General features: G+C 42.5%; 7 protein-coding genes across 7 annotated transcripts; 4 read left to right on the top strand and 3 right to left on the bottom strand.

The window, feature by feature from the left end:
- The first annotated feature begins 223 nt into the window (after positions 1–223).
- Positions 224–1,706, top strand: P175DRAFT_0502682 (cytochrome c oxidase assembly protein COX14). The gene is made up of 2 exons (XM_040897446.1): positions 224–673; positions 785–1,706. Exons 1-2 carry the CDS (start codon positions 364–366, stop codon positions 1,282–1,284), a joined length of 810 nt encoding a protein of 269 aa, XP_040750556.1. The 5' UTR covers positions 224–363; the 3' UTR covers positions 1,285–1,706.
- Positions 1,707–2,239: 533 nt separating this feature from the next.
- Positions 2,240–3,792, bottom strand: P175DRAFT_0502680 (3-deoxy-7-phosphoheptulonate synthase). Its single transcript, XM_040897445.1, has 3 exons — positions 3,505–3,792; positions 3,390–3,445; positions 2,240–3,275 (listed from the first exon to the last, which is right to left on the bottom strand). The coding sequence occupies exons 1-3, from the start codon at positions 3,545–3,547 to the stop codon at positions 2,265–2,267; spliced, it is 1,110 nt and encodes a 369-aa protein (XP_040750555.1). The 5' UTR covers positions 3,548–3,792; the 3' UTR covers positions 2,240–2,264.
- Positions 3,272–3,963, bottom strand: P175DRAFT_0289094 (uncharacterized protein). The gene is made up of 2 exons (XM_040892776.1): positions 3,390–3,963; positions 3,272–3,275 (listed from the first exon to the last, which is right to left on the bottom strand). Exon 1 carries the CDS (start codon positions 3,866–3,868, stop codon positions 3,569–3,571), a length of 300 nt encoding a protein of 99 aa, XP_040750554.1. The 5' UTR covers positions 3,869–3,963; the 3' UTR covers positions 3,272–3,275; positions 3,390–3,568.
- A 95-nt stretch (positions 3,964–4,058) lies between these two features.
- On the bottom strand, positions 4,059–5,105 carry P175DRAFT_0517475 (uncharacterized protein; the record flags this gene model as incomplete). Its single annotated transcript, XM_040898983.1, has 2 exons — positions 4,754–5,105; positions 4,059–4,681 (listed from the first exon to the last, which is right to left on the bottom strand). Exons 1-2 carry the CDS (start codon positions 4,968–4,970, stop codon positions 4,059–4,061), a joined length of 840 nt encoding a protein of 279 aa, XP_040750553.1. The 5' UTR covers positions 4,971–5,105.
- A 478-nt stretch (positions 5,106–5,583) lies between these two features.
- Positions 5,584–6,477, top strand: P175DRAFT_0533580 (uncharacterized protein; the record flags this gene model as incomplete). Its single annotated transcript, XM_040900071.1, has 2 exons — positions 5,584–5,664; positions 5,731–6,477. 2 exons carry the CDS (start codon positions 5,584–5,586, stop codon positions 6,475–6,477), a joined length of 828 nt encoding a protein of 275 aa, XP_040750552.1.
- An 817-nt stretch (positions 6,478–7,294) lies between these two features.
- Positions 7,295–8,820, top strand: P175DRAFT_0502677 (thiolase family protein). The gene has a single exon (XM_040897444.1). It carries the CDS (start codon positions 7,485–7,487, stop codon positions 8,724–8,726), a length of 1,242 nt encoding a protein of 413 aa, XP_040750551.1. The 5' UTR covers positions 7,295–7,484; the 3' UTR covers positions 8,727–8,820.
- A 182-nt stretch (positions 8,821–9,002) lies between these two features.
- On the top strand, positions 9,003–14,300 carry P175DRAFT_0461571 (uncharacterized protein). Its single transcript, XM_040894765.1, has 9 exons — positions 9,003–9,545; positions 9,632–10,094; positions 10,162–10,414; positions 10,798–11,246; positions 11,537–11,712; positions 12,013–12,114; positions 12,254–12,327; positions 12,470–13,417; positions 13,498–14,300. The coding sequence occupies exons 1-9, from the start codon at positions 9,064–9,066 to the stop codon at positions 14,148–14,150; spliced, it is 3,600 nt and encodes a 1,199-aa protein (XP_040750550.1). The 5' UTR covers positions 9,003–9,063; the 3' UTR covers positions 14,151–14,300.
- The last annotated feature ends 6,415 nt before the right edge of the window (positions 14,301–20,715 follow it).

Below are 20,715 nucleotides of genomic sequence, written 5' to 3'. Positions count from 1 at the left end.
GTTGAGTTAATTATGAGAGAAGGGAATAATAATGATGATAATGATAAAATTATATCCAGAGTTCGATGGATTAAGCCTGGTGAGAGTTGACAGGAAGATGGAGGCTAATGGACACTAACCGGAGAAGAGAATGAGAGGCGGTCATCGTCCCATCCCATGATTTCCTCCGCTGAAAATTTCCCGCATACTCGAACTCCCATCCACCCGTCAAAGCTCTCCTCCACCACAACACTCTATCATCTCTTTGACTCTCGCTGACGGTACCTCGTACTCAATTGGATTGTTTTCATTCCATACATATATCTACCTTGTTCTCTCTCTCTCTTCTCTCTCTCTCTTCTCTTACGCCTTCCACAACACACCATGTCCCGATCCGCCGCAGACGCCACTAGGTTTACGGCCACGGGGCCCTACGCCAGCTCTAAGCCCAGTGCAGCCCCGTACAAGCTCCCCGGCTTCATGGCGAACTCGGCAGCGTCGAACTCGCAATCTACGGGGCCCGGAGGCCAGAGACAAGAAACGCCCAAGGAGAAGGTGGAACGGCTACGCGCACAGGCTCGGGCATCCCGGATAGCACAGTCGACTTCGCGCGTGGATACCATGATTGATTTTGGCCGGAGGTTTGCGAACAAGGCCCATAAGACGATGGTTTACACGCTTATTGCTGCGTCGGGTATGTGCTATTCTTGTCTTTCCTGGCGTTTCTCGCGGTTCGGAAGTTGTAACAGCTTTTGTTTGCCTGATTAAAGTTCTTGAAAGACCCGAACTAACGCATTCGTGCTAGGTATCTGCGGCGCTCTTACGGTTTACTCGATGGTTTCTCTTACGCTATACAACCGTCGCCAGCGCGCTCTATGGATCGAAAAGGAGATGCAGACCCTGCAGGACGCAAAGACGGCCTACACCAGCGGAACCGCTACAGCGGAGCAATTGGAGTTGCTGAAGAACGAACAGATCGGCGAGATTGTCAAGCAGAAGCGGGAGGAGGAGAAGGCCCAGCGGCCCTGGAACAAAGCCAAGCAGTATCTCCTGGGTGGGTTGAAGACCGACGAACCTGCATCATCGGAACCCGCCGCCCTGAAGATCGACGCCGCTGTCAACGATAGCAGGAAACCTGGTGTGCTGGAGGCTCTCAACGCAGCAGATCCTAAGCTCACACAGTCGTCTTCGGCTTCGTCGTCGTCGTCGCCGCAACCAGGACAGCTGGATATCCTTGCCGACAACGCGGAGGGGGCCGCAAAGCAGACAACGCGAAGTTGGAAGAGCTGGTTGACCGGTCGGTAAATGACCGAGTACGCGAGTAAGAAAGCGAAATGATACGAAAAGAAGAAGTAGAAGTAGAAGAAATATTGCTGTGTGCCGTCTGTCTCATCTCGTCCCTTTGACGAAAAGCGTGCGTGTTGAACTGTTTGTTTTGTATCGTCGCATATTGTGTCATCCATCCATCTCCCTTGTACTCCACACCAACTCGGGGTTGCGGCGTCTATCCGGATATCTGATTTGAAAGTTTTTTCCTTCTTTCTTTCTTTCTTTTTTCGAACCCATGTACTTATCACTACTGGGTCCGGGTTAACTATATTATGTACATATATACATATCCTTTTTTCCCCCATGATATTGGTTATAAAATCCTAGTACGGAGTAGTCTTGTTCTATTTTTATTTCACTTTCACCTCTCTTTATGTTACACAATGCCATTTACTCCGTATCTCCTTTAGTATAAGACTATTATGGTCGATGTGATGAAATAAAGAAGAGGTGCTTCCTTTACCTATACTATAGTTAGTACCTACCTACCTAGGTAGTGCAATGAAATCCAAAATAGATACATACATACATACATAAATAAGCAGATCATAACGGAAAATCATCAGGTTCAAATTTCTTTTCTTTCTTTTCTTTCCTTTTTTTTTTTAGAAGAAGGATAAGCCAACTTCTGAGAGCATCATAGCATCAAGAACCGGAAAGCGATCAAATCACTTGCCGCAGCAACAGATACCGAAAAGACATACATGTCGTACTTTTAGAGTTCGAGGGAAGAAGAAGTCATGGTGAAAAGAACGAGGTAATAAACAAAAGCACTCTGGCTATGGTATCTAAATCAAAAAAAAAAAAAAAAGTTTATCGTTGAGGAGGATAGGATAGGATACAAGATAGGATAGGATAGGATAGTATGGGATCAGAAGAAAAGTTGATCGAGTATCAAGTTTTTTGAAAAAAAAAAAAAAAAAAAAAAAAAAAGCCAAGTCCAAGGTATATCTCATTTAATGAGAAGCACTGTTTGTGGTCTGGGCCTTGAGGGTTCGTCGGGCGCGAACGGCATCCGCAAGGTCGTCCAGGACGGTGACGGTGGTTTCCCAGTTGATGCAGGCATCGGTGATGCTGACACCCTTGAGGAGACCGGAGGGACCCTCGGGAGGCACCTTCTGGTTACCCTCGTTGATGTTAGATTCGATCATGACACCGATGATGGCGTCCTGGCCCTCGCGGAGCTGGTCGGCAACCTCCTTCGCGACGATCGGCTGGTTGCGGTGGTTCTTGTTGGAGTTTCCGTGCGAGCAATCGACCATGACCACTTCGCGCTGCTTCTTGCCGCGCAGGGCCTCGCGGGCATTCTTGATGCTCTCGCGATCGTAGTTGGTGCCCCTGTTGCCGCCGCGCAGGATGACGAAGCCGTGCTCGTTGCCTGAGGTCTTGGTGATAGCGGCGAGACCCTGCTTGGTCACACCGAGGAAGCGGTGGGGGTGGGCTGCCGCACCGATGGCGTCAATGGCGACGGTCAGGTTGCCGTCGGTGCCATTCTTGTAACCGATGGGGAAAGAAAGACCGGAAGCCAGCTCACGGTGCAGTTGGGACTCGGTTGTTCTGGCTCCGATGGCTCCGAGCGAGATGAGATCGGCCAGGAACTGGGGGGAGATGGTGTCGAGCATTTCGCTGGCAATAGGCATACCCATGCCGGTGAGATCGGCGTAGAGCTTACGGGAGACGCGGAGACCCTTGTTGATGTTGAAGGACTCGTCGATATCCGGGTCATTGATCAGACCTTTCCATCCCACCGTGGTGCGGGGCTTTTCGAGATAGGCACGCATGATGATGCAGAGGTCGGAGGAGAGGCGCTGAGCCACCTCCTTGAGACGATTGGCGTATTCAAGGGCAGTCTCGGGGTCATGGATGGAGCAGGGCCCAACAATGACTAGCAACCGGTCATCGCGCTGTTCAATGATCTCGATTGCCTGGTTACGGCCGGAGCGGACGGTATCGATGGCATGGGGGGGCTAATGAAGTTCTTGTTAGAGAAACGATACCTAACGTGCAAAACAATTGGCGATGCAAAGGGTGTCTTGTGTGTATCTCAATTGCCAGAAGACTTGGGAATGGGAATGACTCACAGCTGGGACTTCGGACTGAAGGAACTGAGGGGAGAGGAGGGGATCATAGCCCAGGACTGGTAGAGAGAAGTAGATTAGCCAAGTCCCGTCGACTCAAAAGGACGTCGATACTCACCGCGAGTGTCCTCGCTGACTTCTGTAGTGTTGACAAGAGGCATTGCTGGAATTGAAGCAGACAACTACTGTTGTAGACTCGGAGAATGGCGGGGTATAGACCAAGTAGGATATAGAGTGGAGGAGCTAGAGGAGGGTAGTAGACGACGGTATACAGAGCCTGGCAAAAAATAGAGGCAGACCCAGATGACGAACGAAGAGAGAGGTATTAATTCAAGAACATAAGAATGGAACAGAGAGAGAGAGAAGCATAGAAAGATGACTCGATTATGCCACCCACCAAAAAAAAAAACGTCTCGGTGACTGAATGGGCCACAATGCATCTTCAGTTGTGGGCCACCGAATGATTCACACAGAAAATTCATGCGTTTTCTGACAGAACCGTATCATACCGTATTGTCAGTCCTGTATTGTATCACTGTTCCGCCCTTTGACATTCTCGAACCACCCCATGTGTCAATCTCGTTCTCTGGATATGGACTCGGGAATTGAACTAGTAGGGAAGCCCTTGCTTTACTGTATTGATCTCGTTGGTTCTATCCAAGTCGTCCCAATTTACGGCAAAACCTCATTTCCCCTCCAGTCCCAACATCGACCACGTCCTTCATCAACCCCAGTTTTCATAGTACACAGGACCTGTAACAGTTTAGTCGCAGCGTCCTCTGGCTGCAGCATTTTTCGCCCATTCCGGTAATCCATGGTAAAATCGGTTTGGACGGTTCCAGGGTGCAGAGCAATGGCCATGGCACGTTCCTGGCTCCGTATTTGCAGGTATAGATCGAATGTCTTTGCGAGTTGAAAAACCGACGCCTTACTGGCGCGATAAGAATACCACCCTCCGGATGCATTGTCTGATATGGATCCAACTCGAGCTGCCATCATCGCATAGATTGCATGTGAGGTTGGCAGATTCCATTGGCACTCGGCAGACCTGCAGGTCTCCTGGTCATCCTGAAATGGCGGGGACGATCTGTTCGGCAAAAATGGAGACAGATGTTTCATTACCAGCATTGGACCCAAAGCGTTGACTTTGAAGCTATGTAGAGCCGTCTCTGCATCGATCTGCATTGGCGACTTTTCAACATGTAGGACTCCAGGAACAGTAATGGCCAGACGGAGGAAAGCTCGTGGGTAGAACTGTCGAATTGTCGAAGCCATGGCGGATACGGTGGATTCGTCTAGGAGAGTATTCAGCCAGAAGAAGGTTTAACCCCCAACCATCCAGTTCGTGTACAAGATATGAATAATACCAGTTACATCGACATCCAAAACCTGCAGCCTCTCCTTTGCATTTGGAGCGTTGTCTTTGACTTTGTCGAGGAGATCATGTCGGACTTGGTCACAATTCTTACGTGCAGTCGCGATAAGAGGAATACTTGTATTTGCCAGCAGCTGATGTGCGAGGGCAAAGCCAATTCCTCTCGAAGCAGGAGTTATGACTGCAAATCCAGATTGCAATGGTGCCATTTAAATGAATGAAACGCTCAACTATGCAAGTTTGGCTGTAATTGGCATTTTAAGACTGGATTCGAAATGACGTCATTCGTAGGCCACACACATACTGGGGCTGAGAGAATGTGCAAAATCGGGATTAAGTTAGCAATTCCATCGATCATATACAAGACATATCTGCTCCTCTTCCGACTCTGACAATAAGGTAATATTGACCTCCGATTTGGAGCGTTTACTGATTTTTGCCTCTGGGTCTGGAAGTAACGGAGCAAGTCCTGTCCGATACAGGAGCAACGGAATATCGAACGAACAGCGTATCACACAAAACCGTACGACCGACATACAAACCGTACCTTGCCTGCAGGTCCAACTGTCCAAGAGAGTTGCCCTTTCTGGGAAGAACAGCTTCCAACCCGTCAGCCACGTTCTATTATGGTCTTCTAATTAATTATGATTTATTTGTGATTCGACAGTTCCAACGCCTGTCCTCCCTTCGCTGCCGGTGTGGATCCACTGGCGATCTCCTCTACTTGTTTCCATCGGGAACGACTCGGGCCTGTATTCCTGGCTAATGGAGTGGCCTATTCAACCTTCACTGCCCTTTGGTCACTCCAACACCCAAGGCACCATGGCCTATCATGCCTTCAAGCGCCAGAGGGAACACGAGGAGCTAGCGGACTATAGCGAGGACTTGATCCATGAGAAGAAGGTTTGTATTTCACCTGGATAGTCCCCCATCTCCTGAGGTCCTCCTGACCGTACTCTGTACATATAGAAACACCGCGCTCTTCCCCTTCGCACGTCTCCGAAAACCGGCCAGCGCTTTAGCTTCAGCCAAGCGGGTGATATCGCGCCCTCGATCGCCATCTCAGCCCTGACACCTGTGGAGTCCTCGGACGATGAAGTGGATCTCAACAAACAATTCCTTTCCAACTCGGGTCATACCAGCGTTCAACAACCCCGGATAGACTCCCCTGCGCCTCCGGTTGCTCTCGACACGCCCATGGAGATAGATGCCTGTGAAGATGTACAACGGACGGCCAAACATGTTGCGAATAGCCTCCTTCCAGCTAGTGGATCTAACCGCCCAGACAGCCACATGATGTCCGCTCATGCTCATCGACAGAACGCGACATATTCGGCGACAGCGATGGACCACAAAGGGGATTTCAACTCTGGAATCGCCCCAGACTCTCCCTGGTGGCGTAGTCCCCGTCTACCTAGTCCAGTGAGCGAGAGTGGGGATGCTATGACAAGCGGCAAAGACACCCCCAGCGATGCGGATATGACATTTAACACATCTCTCCCCGCTTCTCCTCCCACATATCGCATGGGGGGCGACGCAGCTGATGTCGAGGAGCAGATGTCATTCTTGGACCTACCCGACCAAAGGCACAGAGGTCCCTTTTCTACCCCCAAGACCAACAAGAAACCGGCGTTTTCGATGGGCTATCGCACTGACTGTGATAAATGTCGGCGCAGAGTCCCTGGACATTACAGTCATATTATTCGAAGCGGGTGACTTGGAGGTCGCCACTTTTTACGCTCTTCTGCTTCATGACGAGCTCCCATGCGGCAATTTAAACATCACTACTTTATTTCTATGATACCATGCATTACACCGGTACGGCGTTATTTTTATTGGGAAGGTTGGGGGGGACTTTCTGCGCAGGCCATTGACTTGGTGTTATTCATGAGAGGCCTTGAAAGATATGTCCAGGTTGTACATACACTATGAATTCTATTAGATATCCAGTCACGAGCCAGTTGGCACAATAATATTTCTACAAGACACACATCGAAGTCCCCAACACGCCTCGAAGGATCACCCCGCAGAATCCAAGCAGCTTAAGCCTTATTCTCTGCATGTGGAGTAAGTAGCTCAAGCCTCAAGCAGCTCTAAACGCAGTCCACTATCCGCCGTCGTTCTGGTGGAGAAATCCGACAGCTTCCGATATCTTGTTCCGAAACGGCTGATATAATCGCCCACATCCGATATCATTCCTGGCCGAAAAGCTTCATAACAGATGCGTTGAAGCACTTCTCCAACCCCGAGAAAGCGTCGAAATTCAAGCAAGTACTAGAAAGGTCTAATAACGCAGTTGAAGAAGTTGTAAGCCGTCTGTCTTCCTGAAGCGATTTGCCGGCTAAGATCACCTCCCCCACATCTGCCCCAGGTTTTCTTTCGGGGCGGCAGAGCGCTTATCCGATCTTCATTGTCGGCAGTTCGATGGGCACATTGGAATGAATGGCTCTGGTTGCTTAAATGATGGATTCCGGGCCCTGGGAATCTAGTCCGATGGATCTTTTTTTTTTTTTTTTTTTTCTGGAAATAATATAAGTATTCTTCGATCCCCTGTCTGATTTGCGAGGTGGACGCATTGGATTTCTACATCTCCGTTACGCTTCCGAATCACTAACTCCAACTGGGAACGCAACTACTACTGACATTTGCTCAACTCTTTGGTGATCATCAACCTCCAGAAAGGAAATACAATTAAAACCAGGAAATAATACTATATACGCGATATGGCTTCTCCGGTTCCCCGCGGCCTTCGTCAGGTCCTCCAGAAATCTCCTTCAGATATCGTTATCCTCTCCGCACTCCGCACTCCCGTTACTCGCGCAAAGAAGGGCGGATTCAAGGATGCTTACCCGGAAGAGCTTCTGGCCCATGTGCTGAAAGCAACCCTGGAGGCAAACCCCAACCTTGACCCCGCCGTGATTGAAGATGTCGCGATTGGCTCCGTGCTCCAGGAATTGGGTGGTGCCAAAGCCGGCCGTATGGCCCAGATTCACGCCGGGTTCCCGCACAGCGTTCCCTTCCACACCATCAACAGACAATGTTCGTCCGGTCTCGCGGCTATTTCGACCATCGGAAACGGCATTCGCGCAGGTGCGCTGAATGTCGGTATTGGCGGAGGAATGGAATCCATGACCCGTAACTACGGATCCCGCGCCATCCCTACTGTCCTGTGGCCGGAGCTCAAGGAATCCCCATCCCAGGATTCTCGGGACTGCATCATGCCCATGGGTCTCACCTCCGAGAATGTTGCTTCTCGCTACGGCATCAGCAGGGCGGACCAGGATGTCTTTGCTGCCAACTCCCACAAAAAGGCCGCCGCCGCCCAGGCCGCCGGGTTGTTCGATGCCGAAATCGTCCCCGTCAAGACTCTCTCCTACGATCCCGAGAACCCAGAGGCGGCCCCCAAGGAGGTCACCGTCGCTAGGGATGATGGGATCCGTGCCAATATCTCCGTCGAGAAGATGGCGTCCCTGAAGCCCGCCTTCTCCCCCACGGGAGCCAGCACGGCAGGAAACAGCTCCCAGGTCAGCGACGGCGCTGCTGCAACCCTGCTGATGCGCCGTTCTACCGCCACCGAACTCGGCCTGACTTCCTCCATCAAGGCTCGCTGGGTTGGCACCGCGGTTGCCGGATGCGCCCCCGATGAGATGGGCGTTGGTCCCGCCGTTGCCATCCCCAAGCTGCTTGAGCTCCTCGGCGTCGAGGTCGCCGACGTTGGAATCTGGGAACTCAACGAAGCCTTTGCCTCGCAGGCTCTGTACTGCGCTCGTCAGCTAGGCATTGACGAGGCCAAGATTAACCCCAAGGGTGGTGCCATTGCGATCGGCCATCCTCTTGGTGCTACTGGTGCTAGACAGGTCGCGACTCTTCTCCCCGAGCTTGAGCGTACGGGCCAGGAGATTGGTGTTGTTAGCATGTGTATTGGAACCGGTATGGGCATGGCCGGCATGTTCGTTCGCGAGTAAAAAAAAAAACCACAAAATTATGGTTCTCTTTTCTGCATGATACTTTTAGCGTACACCGCATTGTATATACACAATTTGATACATACATATATACCTACAAATCTCTTCAAGGAGAGTACTGCGTAGAACCAGGGAAATACACATAAAAAAAAAAGTCGTGTCATCTAAATTACCCAATTCGGACGGACCGCGCCAAGAACCATCTCACGTGATACTATCTCGGAAGTCCCCAAACCTTTCCCCAAGGGAAAAAAAAAAAAAAAATACAACAGGACAGCCGGAACGAAATTGGCACAACAACAACAACAACAATCTCCCCCGAAATAACATCGCGACCATGCGTCCTTCGTTGCGATTGTTGAACCTGGAGGCCCCCTCCCTCCAGGGTTCCAGGGCTCTCTACGTCTGCTCGGTCTGCAGACAAGAAGCACGTCCTCGGCCATTCGTCGCTCGCCAGTTTCTACGCAATGCTTCCTCGTCGTCCTCGTCCTCCTCCAATGCAGCAACCCCGATTACGGAACGCGTGCGCCGCAAGATCTGGGGAACTGATAACCCGCCCGGCCTGAAGGATCCGTATGGCGGCGAGGGTGTCTTTGAGCGGAAGTTCAAGAAGGGCCAGGCGGCGGCTCGTCAGGGAGAGCAGGAGGGAGATGCGGCGGCGGCGGACGCGGACGCGGGTGCCGTGGAAGCGACCCAGAGTGAGGCTGAGGCTGTGGATGGTTCGTATGAGCCAGCGACAACTTGGGCGGAACTTCAGCGTGTGGGACATTTGGGGAGATGGAGTGATCTTCCCGCGGTTGAAGCGGATGAGTATAATTCGTATGTTTCTCTAGCAGGCGTCCTGTTTTCTCTCTCTCTCTCTCGTCAATTGGATTGAGAAGCAATTGCTAATTTTGTTTCATTAGATTCTCTATGAACCGGAGATTCACTAAACCGGCACATCTGTCCCTCGCTGCTCATCAAGCAGCCGTTGAGCTTTGCCTACTCCACGCACTGAACAAACCGCTCACCAGTATTTGCGACGTCGTCGAACACGAGAAGCCCGTTTTCAAGCTGCTTTGGAACTGCAAGATCCAGCCGAACTCGAAAGGCGAGTGGGATTCCGCCTTGGTATACCCGGACAAGGAGACCGAAGAGGCTCTTGCGTATATCTTTGAGCAGATTGGAACTCCGCAGGAGGCCGTGGCTCCCGAGGTGGAGGCTGCTGCCGAACAGACCGAGGAGATGGATGTCGAGGAAATTGAAGCTGAAGCTGAAGCTGAAGAATCTCACCCCCAGCAGAAGACGTCACCTTTCTTCGGGTACGCCGATGTCAAGGAGAAGGGCTACCTTGCTCTTTCGCTCGAGGACCCGGTGACCAAGTTCGCTGTAAGTCCCCCCCCGGCTTACAGGTTTAATCTGGGCTTGTCACTGACTTGGTAACTGCGCTATATAGTTCCTGAAGAGATTCTCTCAACTGAGCGGCCACTTCTTCCCCGACCCTGTCATCCCAACCATTACCTCCGTCAAGCAGGTCCTAGACCAAGTCAAGCTTTCTCTGAGCCCCAAGCCTAAGAAAATCGCCGAGGTTCTAGCCGCCGACGAGACCCTGCAGAGCCTGCCCAATGTGAAGATCTTCGTGAAGAGGCAGAAGCCCTCCAACAAGGACGAAGAGCTCGGCCGGAAGAAGCTTATTGACGCTGAGCTCCGTGAACGCGGTCTCATCCTTTGAATTGATGAGCATGAGCAGCCTTGAGTTTTTCTTACTTTACTTATCTTGTTCCTATAGCATTTTCTTATCTTTTCTTTTTATTTCTGATACTTTTTTTGTGTACAATAGAAGCAAAAACCCTTTACTTGAATCATTGGAATGATATAAATATGTACATTTATTTACCAATTATTGCAGAACAATAACGAGGAGAAAAAAAAGAAGAAAGGAGAAAGGGTGGTGGTCCGTAGCCGATATAAAATCCCAGTTCAACACAAACGCCATGAAAAAAAAAAAAAAAAAAAAAAAAAGAACAAGAAAGAAAGAAAGAAGGAAGGAAGGAAAGAAGACTGCATCACTTCCTAGCCGTTGCAGGAAGAGTGAACCCTCTCGTCATAAAGTCTGTATTTTTATATTTCCCATCCTTGGACTCCTTGGTAAACAGACTACTCAAATTGTCGTTCCCCCCCATCAGTTTTCGGCGCTTCTTCTTTTCGTTCTCCTCTTCTAGCACTCGCGCAGTGAGCAGAGCTGTTGCCGCATTCTTGATTCCACTTGGCGCAGACGGGGTCGGAGTAGACGTGTTGCTTCGGCGGCTATTTGCTGTGGATTGTTCCTTGTGGGAGGAGGAAGAGGAGGTGTCTCCGTTGAGAGCTTTCGTCTCGGAAGATGCAGCAGCATCGCTGGTACCGTTCTTCTTGCGCTTCTTGGACCCGGGTGTCTTCTTTAGCGAATGGGCGAGACCCTGCTCGGCGAGTCGTTGGATCCGGGTAACTAATCTTTCCTTGTCGGTTTCCTTTATAGGGAGGATGGGAATGACGTTGTCTTCCGTGTATGGTTCATTGCACTGACATCAAGTATGAATTTCATCCCAAGCCACCCACAAATTACAAAATGGAACGGAAAGAGAGAGAGAGAGAGAACATACCTGCAAACATTTATCCTCCTTTAACTGGCGAATCGCCTCCTCCGAAAATACATGCCCACAAGGCACGAGATAAACCGACTTGACGCCCGGCCCTAGCTGCTTCGCCGTGACAGGACAAATCCAGCTCTCGCGCTTCTCGACCTTATTGGTACTCGGGTGTCCATCGCGCTCGGTATCGATCTCAAACTTTAGCTCAACCACGTCCCTAAGACCCTTGACGCGACCAGCAAGAATCTCTTCGCAATCGGCCTTGGAGCTGATCCCCTCGACCTCGTCGCCGGGGAGAAGGAATTTCAGAACCGCATCCTTGTTGTACAAGTTCCCGGCGCAGTCGGAGACAATCGGGCGCATCAACGGGTTGTGAGAGAGTGAGCAGGTCGTCCAGCAATGTTCTTGACGCTCGCGCTGCGCTTCTTTGACTTGCGCCGTGCTAGGGTTGCGGGCGGCTTCGCGGACGAGCTCGCGGCGGGTTGGGATGCTGGCCCCTGGGTCAGTACTGCTTGTTTTTCGGATTATCCTAGAGAAGTAGCCACTTACCTGCCACCGTCATTACCCATGACTATAGAGAGTCTATGAGAATCTATAAAAAGTATGCTGAGCGGGAAAGAAAAAGACAAGAGACAGGACAAACCTGATTGATTGCGCTTTGCCACAAAAGAAGGCTGGAGAGGAGCGATGATGACTCAGCGCATAGTTCCCCAGATTAGCTCCGATCCCGATTCCAGGTTTATCAACAGCTGGCCAGAAGTTCCTTCATTTATTATTGTTTGGTTGGTCCCTAGAAGTATCGGGCTTTCTCTCGGTACTTTTTTCTGTTTTTTTTTTCCTTTCTCAGTTACCCTGGCATTGGAGAAAAAACCTCAATGCGGTAGCCATGACCCTTTCACGGAAATCGCTCCTCCTGGTGAGCTTAGCAGCATGCTCGTCCCTGGTGGCCGCTGGCGATGACGGCTCCGCTCGACCCCGCGGAGTTGGACCAGAATGTGAGTATACGAGTCGCGGTGCTGTTTGATTATATAGACAAAATAAATACGTCCAATGCTTCATTGTGCTGTGGAATTATTATACCGGGTTTGAGAATCCCCGACTTAACTGGCTGACCCTCGCTTTGCTTGATCTGGACAGTTGCGAATTTCTACAAGGACACCACGACATTCACTTGCATTTCCCATCCGTCAGTCAAGATTCCCTATTCCGCTGTGAACGACGATTTCTGCGATTGTCCCGATGGAAGTGACGAGCCTGGTACAGCCGCCTGTGCTCATTTGTCTGGTAACTCTCCGCTGTCTGTCGCAGACCGTCCGGGCCACGGTGATCAGGAGCTCAAGGCGGCACTGCCCGGTTTCTACTGTAAGAACAAGGGACACAAGCCGTCATATATTCCATTCCAACGGGTCAACGACGGTATTTGCGACTATGAGCTCTGCTGTGATGGAAGTGATGAGTGGGCTCGTGTTGGAGGCACAAAATGCGAGGACAAATGCAAGGAAATCGGGAAAGAGTGGCGCAAAAGGGAGGAGAAGCGGCACAAGGCAATGACGGCCGCGCTGAAGAAGAAGAGAGACCTCCTTGTTGATGCAGGGAGACAGCAGAAGGAGGTCGAAGACCACATCCTCAGACTCGAAGCTGAGATCGAGGGCGAGGAGATCAAGGTGAAGAACCTAGAGGCTGACCTGGAGGCCATCAAGAAGCGGGAGGAGAGCAAGGTCGTCAAGGGTAAGAAAGCAGGCAAGGTCAACGTGCTTGCTGCACTGGCCAAGGGCCGGGTTGAGGAACTCCGAAACGCCCTGGTGGAGGTGCGCAAGGAAAGGGATGAGATCAAATCCCGTGTGCAGGAGCTTGAGGATATTTTGTCCAAGTTCAAGATCGAATACAATCCCAACTTCAACGATGAAGGAGTCAAGCGCGCCGTTCGCAGCTGGGAGGACTATGCCGCCAAAGGAACTGTCGACACCATCGTGAACAGTGCGCGCGATGGTGATTGGGCTACTATTTCCAAGCCGGACGATGAAGAGTCCGGCATTAACTGGGAGCAGTGGGAGAACGAGGTTGAATCAGCTGAACCTGATACCAGTAGGTCTTCTGTTTTCCAGTTTCCTAGGGGAGAAGAAAAAAAAAAAAAAAAAAAAGACAACGCTAAAAGAATAATGCAGTCTACAGGCTGGCGGCATACCTGCCCCCATCTCTTGTCACTTTCATCGAAGGCAAAGTGAACGCTGTCGTGAGCTTCCTTGAGACCACTGGCTACCTGCCTCGCAAGGAGGAACCCTCGACCTCGGAATCCAAGGCGGTAGCGGAGGCTCGGGAGGCTGTTCAAGCCGCCGAAAAGAGCCTGGAAGATTTAAAATCTCAGCTGAAGGACCACAAGGCAGACATCGACACCGACTACGGCGTGGCTTCTATCTTCCGTGCTCTCAAGAATGTCTGCATCTCAAAGGATGCCGGCGAGTACACCTACGAACATTGCTTCCTTGACCAGACCAAGCAGATTCCCAAGAAGGGCGGTTCCTCTGTGCGGATGGGCAGCTTTGCCGGCCTCGGATCGGTTGAGGTCGATGAACTCAACGAGGCCGGGGAAATCGTTCCAGTCCAGAAAATCTCCCTGAAGTATACCAGAGGCCAGGGCTGTTGGAACGGACCCGCACGGTCGACAACTGTTGTCCTAGAATGTGGCGAGGAAAATGAGATTCTGAAGATCGCGGAGGACGAGAAATGTGTGTATTCGATGCTTGTTACCACGCCGGCCGTGTGCGCTGGTGGAGAGGAGCCAGGAAATGTGGCTCCAAGACGCAAGGACGAGCTGTAAACGGACTAGATCTCTCCTTCGCTTGCTGCATTGTATACAGTTATCTAGAGTATCGAGTATTATCTCATTATATTTTTATTTACTTGTCCGTAGTCGTACGTGGAGAGAGAGAGAGAGAGAGAGAGAGCCCTACTTAGATCTGATCCATCCAACGAACGATTCTATCCTGATCAGACAAGAAAAGAAGACGACGCGCTTAGGATAAGTGATTGATAGTTGATATTATCTGTCTGAATTCTCACGAACAACGCAACATGACATACTGTCGGATATATGATGATCCTAGGGGTAGCTCAATGGAAGCAGGTGATCGGATATATTGATGTGTGTGTCTATTAGGGGGTTGTGTGCTTGCCTAAGGCCTTAATATAGGGTAATAACCCCCCTTTGCTTATTAAGTACATCACGAGATACCCCTTTAATTCAACATACCCCCTCAGGTTTAAAGGATTTTATCTAGTTTAAACCTGCAATTATATAATTTAAGATACTATCCTTATCCTGGATAGGTTTAAACTATATCTAGTAGTAGGTTATTCATTAACTTTAGTCTCTCTACTATCCCCAAATCCTTCATGAATACCTCAAAGCTTTAGTAGGGTAGTACCTTGGTTAACCTATCTATAATTATCTTAGTAATAGGATAATATAATACTTTTATCCTTCCCTTCTAGGCTTCTTACCTAATCTAGTAGTTATAGATATCTACATGGCATAGCCTTATATTTAAGTAGTTAATTTCCTTATTTACTAGTTAGATAATTTACATATTATTATATTAAATATTAATAGTTAGATTCTCCAACTCTACCTAGATTTTATTTAATAGATACTTAGTAAAGATTCCTTTCTTTACTATATATAATAATACTAATAATTCTACTTTAATTATAGAGATTATTATAGTTACCTACTTACTAGCTTTCTACCCTATTATACCTCTAAATAACTTTATAATATATTCCTGCAAGCTTCTCTAGTCCTGATTATCTATAAATAAGGTATTACTATATAACAGGTAGTTATCTAAATCTCTAAGTTATAGAGTAAGTTTATTTATTCTTTTTAGATATTATAAATATTAATCTATTTTAGTATAATATTTTTTACTAGGGTTTATAAGGCACTAAAATAACTAGAATACTATAAATATAATATCTAGTTAAGTTATAACTATTATATATATTATAGATCCTACCTTCTATTAATATTATTAGGTATATAAGTAAGATACTCTATCTTAATCTTTTTAGGGCACTATTTTTACTAATATAAGAGTAGTATCTAGACCTTCCTTTCTATCTACTAGGTTAGTAATCTTGTTAATATATACTAACTAACCTAGCTAGATAAGCTTATTCTCTCTATCCCAGGTAATCTCTATTCCTAGAAACTATTGCAGGTCATTTCCTCCTATTATTTTAAACTAGTCCTAAAGCTCTTATATAGTGGTCTATATTTATACTAATAATTTTTAGTAATAGGCAAATATAATATTATCTATATAAAAGAATATTAGGATCCTGCCTCTAGTAATATAATATGATTTATATAGGATAGGTTTATATTCTAGTAACTTTAGGATCTTTTAGAGAGTTATCTACTATAGGTAAGGAGACTATTTAAGTCTATATAGTGCTTTCTTTAGCTTTAATACTTTACCTAATTTTTAATATCCTAAAGGTATTTCTATGTATATTTCCTTATTATTATCTATATTAATAAATATATTTATAATATTATATTACTTTAATTCTAGATTAAATTAGGCCGCTACTGTCACAGGGAGCAGGCAGGCAGTAGGTGTAGCTAACGGCAGGGTGTATATTCAGGCTATCTGCGTACAGGTACAACAGGTAGGGGTTAGGTCAGGATAAGGACGTAGCTCGAAGAGCTATAACAGGATTAGGGGTAATATAGCTTAAATATAGGAATAAAGGTAGATAGTTAGGGCAGAATCTAACTAGATAGATATATAACTATACCATGATAGTATTCCCTTTCTTAGGCTAAGCTTTAGTAAAGTATTCCTAGGGTCCAGGCTTTTTAAGGTAGTAGTAGTAATAGGTAGTAATATATTTAGTAGTATTCTCTAGATAGCTAGTAGGGATTTTAATAATAGTAGGGTATTTAACTTACTTAATAATATACTTTAAATATAGGTAGCTACCTTAACTATAATAGTCCTAGTAGGAGTTAATTACTTCCTTAATCTTCTATTCCTTAATACTATTAACTTTAATATATAGGGGTTTAGTTTCCTCTTATCTAGATAATAGATCTTTAGTAGTTAGGTATAATAATTTAATATAAAATACTAGATATATTTTTATGCTCTTAGGCAGGTCTAGTTTATAGGTATAAGGACTAATAACCCTTCTAATAGGGAAGGAGCTTAGATTTTTCTAATTTAATTTCTTTTAGGGGTACAGGGTTGTGATATTCTTAGTATTTAATTAAACTAATTAGCCCTTAATATAGTATCTAGCAGGGTAGTATTTCTAGTTAGTATAGTATTTATAGCAGGCTTAAGTAGTAATTATAGTAGCATAGTAATATTCCTATATCTACTTTATAATTAGGGTAAATTAGTAAGTATTATAAATTTATAGATAATAATTAGGTAGAATAGGCTTAAATCTTATATAAGGATTAAAACTATATAAAGTAAAGAATAAGAAGTATCTAGTAGTCTTAAAATTAGTATTATTAATAGTAAATTCTACTATAGGTAGCTATTTAGCCTAATTATTTTATAAGTAGTTAATATAAACTTATAAATATTATTTTAAAATAGTATTTATATATTTAATTTGCCTATTAGTTTTAAAGTAATAAATAGTAAATAGAAGTAATTTTATTTTTAGAGTATAATTTAGATATATCTAAAATACTAATATAAACTAGAGTCCTTAATTAAATATAATAGACTTAGGAAATTTATAAAATCTCTAAATATAGTTTTAAAATAAGTAGGTAGCTCCCTTAGTATTATAGGTGCTATTATAAGGAATATAGTATTAAAATTTTATTAACTAGTTAATTATTACTATAATAATATTAAAGCCTAAGCTTTAAAGTAAATATATAATAAAATTAATAGATATATTTTTTTAGGGACTCTTAAGTATAAGTAAGGAATAGAGTACTTCTTAATACCTATTTTAGTAGAGTATAGATTATTTATAAGTATAGTAATTATAAACTTATTACTTTATAAATTATAATATTCTAGGCTAGTAATATAATTATAATAGTAATTTATAAGTCTTTAATTTATTTTAGTAGCTAGTAACTATATTTTTATAGTATTTATATATTAGTTTTACCTTTAATTCTTTTATATTAGGAATATATAGTTAATTATAATAAAATAGGAGTCTAGAATAGCAGGTATACTTAAATAATATAATTAATAAATAGTAATTATAGCTTTTTTCTAGGCTTTCTAAAATATTATTAGGAGCTAGATCTTATTTATAACCCCTATTTAAGTACTTTCTTAGTTATTTAGGGAGCTAGATAATCTCTTTTTTTTTAGACTTAAATAGTTAGAAATATACTAACTTTTTTCTAGTAGTAGCTTAGAGCTAGATTAATTATAATATCTACTAGCTCTATAACTTCTCTAAATATTTAAGCAGGAAGCTTATTAAGTTTTCTCTTTTTAATATTATTTAACTCTAGTATAATAAGTATTTATCCCCTTCCTTAGGGAGATCCTATAATCTTCTAGTTAAATTATCTAGTTTTATTCTATACTTGCCCGGGCAATAATTAATTATAAAGTTAAAGTAAGATAGGAATTTAGATTATTAGGCTTATTATTAATTTAATATCTTAGTTATTATAAAATACTCTAGATTTTTATAATTAGTTATAATCTTAATTAGATACTAGTATCCTTCTAGTTCTAGAGTCTATTCTTTTAAATAATAAATAATTACTAGCAACTCCTTATTATATATCTTATAATTATATTTAATTAAAGTTATTTTCTTCAAGTAGAATCTTATTAAGTATAGAATTTTATTATTATTATATTATAATAATACTCTAATAAATATAAAGTCTAAGGTATTAGTTTCTAAAATAATTAGTTAGTCTTAATTAAAGAACCTTAGTATTAGTTCTTTAATAAATTTTATTTTTAATATTTTAAAAGTAGTCTAGTAGGTTAAAATTTATAAGAATAGGGTTCTTTTTTTCTTTAAAATAGTAATAGGTGCGAGAATTTATAAGAATCCTTTAATAAAGTATTAATAGAATCTAGTAAATTCTATAAAATTCTTAATATTAGTAATTATCTTAGGTAACTTCTAATCTACTATAATCTTAATCTTCTCAGGATCTATATAGGTGCCTTCTCTTTTAATAATAATACTTAAAAACTTAACTTCTAGTTAGTAAAATTTATACTTAAATATCTTTATATATAGGTTATTATCTCTCAAGATTTATAATATTTACCTTAGGTATTTAGTATATTTTTTTTTTATATAATTATAAATTAGGATATTATCTAGAAATATATTATAAAATATATCTATATATTATTATAAAATATTATTTATAAAATATTAAAAAGTAACTAGAGTACTAGTTAGACTAAATAGTATAACTAAAAACTTATATAGCCTAAAATAAGTTTAAAAAGTAGTTAGGTACTCTAACCCCTTCTTAATATAGATATTATTAAAGGTAGCTATTAGATTAATCTTAGAAAAGTACTATATTCCTTATAGGTTATTTAGAATTTCTTTAATTAGGGGTAATAAGTAATAATCCTTAACTAATATAGTATTTAGTCTTTAGTAATCTATATATAGGTGGAGGCTACTTCTAGGTTTATTAATAAATAGGATAGGAGAGATAGTTAGAAATAAGCTAGAATATATAAAATCTTTCTTTAGATTTTTTTCTAGCTATTCCTTTAGAGTAATTAATTATACTCGTAATATTAGGTATAATTTATTAAATAGGGACTATTTTCCTTCTTAAATCTTGATATTATAATTATATAATTAATATAGTAGTAGCTTCTCTACTTCTTAGGGATTAAATATATCTTAAAAATCTTATAGTTCTAGGGGAAGTATAGATAGTAATTTAGGACTAGTATTTTTATACTTTAGTTCTTTATTAACTTTATCTAATAAGATCTAGTATAGTTTCTATACTAGATAGCAGGTATATATAGCTAGTACTTTTAGGAATATTTAGTATATTTCTATAAATATAAAGGGTTTTAACTTTAGTAGTTCTTCTTATTAATTTAGTTACTTAAATTAATTTTTCTAGGGAATATTTATCAAGGCCCTTATTCTTATAAGTTTAAGAGATATATTATAGTATTTATAGTAGTATTAGTTATTAAATATAATTATTTAGTTAGAGAAATATATTTTTAGATTATATATAATAAGCTAGGCTAGTCCTAGAATAATTAAGTAATAGGAGAGATAAGTAATATAGAAGATAGATTTTTAATTATAGTAATTATTTAATAACAAGTTAGTCTCTATATAATAAGTTACTATACCTTCTTCTATCTCTTTATTATGGAAGCTAGATAGGAATATTAAATAGAAAAGTAGAATAATTTTTAATTTATATATTTCTATCTATTAGTAATTTATAAAGCTAACTTCTTTAACTCTAGAATTAGTTATAGTATAAGTTAGTATTTTTAGGTTTTCTTAATATAGTTATACCTATTATACTATTAGGTTAGCATGTATATAATAGGGATTAAGGGAGTTAGTTAATTTAATAATAGTATAAGATAAGTAAAGTAATATATCTAGTAGTAAGGGCTTCTATATATATTCTAGTACTAGGCAATAATTATAGCCAGGCAGATTTTATTTTCTAAGTTAGGTAAGATATTAGAGAAGTATAGTTAGTTAAGTTTCTCTAGAGTGGCAAGGTAGTTATTCTAAACTATAATATAGAAAGCAGGTAATACTATAGTAAAAGTTAGGCTAGAATAGTATGCTAGTATATTTATCTACTCTTAGATTTATATAGAATATTAATTAGATAAGAGGTAGTCCTTTATATAATATACTCTATTTCTATAATAAAAGTATTCCTTATACTTATATTATCCTTCCCTAGGGGAATATAATATATAATAGGTATAGGATAGGTTTATAATATCTAAATCTTTTCTAGGCGCGGGGGGTGTAACTAGGTAATTAAATAAGATAGAACTAGAGAGATTCCTTGGTACTATTAGACTAGGATAATAGAAACTAGATATTAAGTAAGAATAGGATACTTATAGCTAGTATTAGTAATAGTAATTTTTTAGTAACTAGAGATAGTTAGTATATTTTTAAAAGTTTTAGAATAAAGTAGGGTTATAAAATAATATATTTTAAAGTTTAATTAAGATATTTTAGATTAGAAAAAATATTAGAAAGTTATTAAGTATTTTTCCTTTTAAAGTAAGATAATAGAACTCTATAAAATAAGTACTAAAGTCTAAGTTTCTCTATTTCTAACTATAGAGGTAATTCTAAGTATTTTAAATTTAATTAGGGTCTTTAAATACTATTTC

This window comes from Aspergillus ochraceoroseus (genome assembly GCF_002846915.1).
Source record: "Aspergillus ochraceoroseus IBT 24754 chromosome Unknown P175scaffold_6, whole genome shotgun sequence".
Taxonomy (NCBI): Eukaryota; Fungi; Ascomycota; class Eurotiomycetes; order Eurotiales; family Aspergillaceae; genus Aspergillus; species Aspergillus ochraceoroseus.
This window is presented reverse-complemented; position numbering and strand designations above follow the sequence as displayed.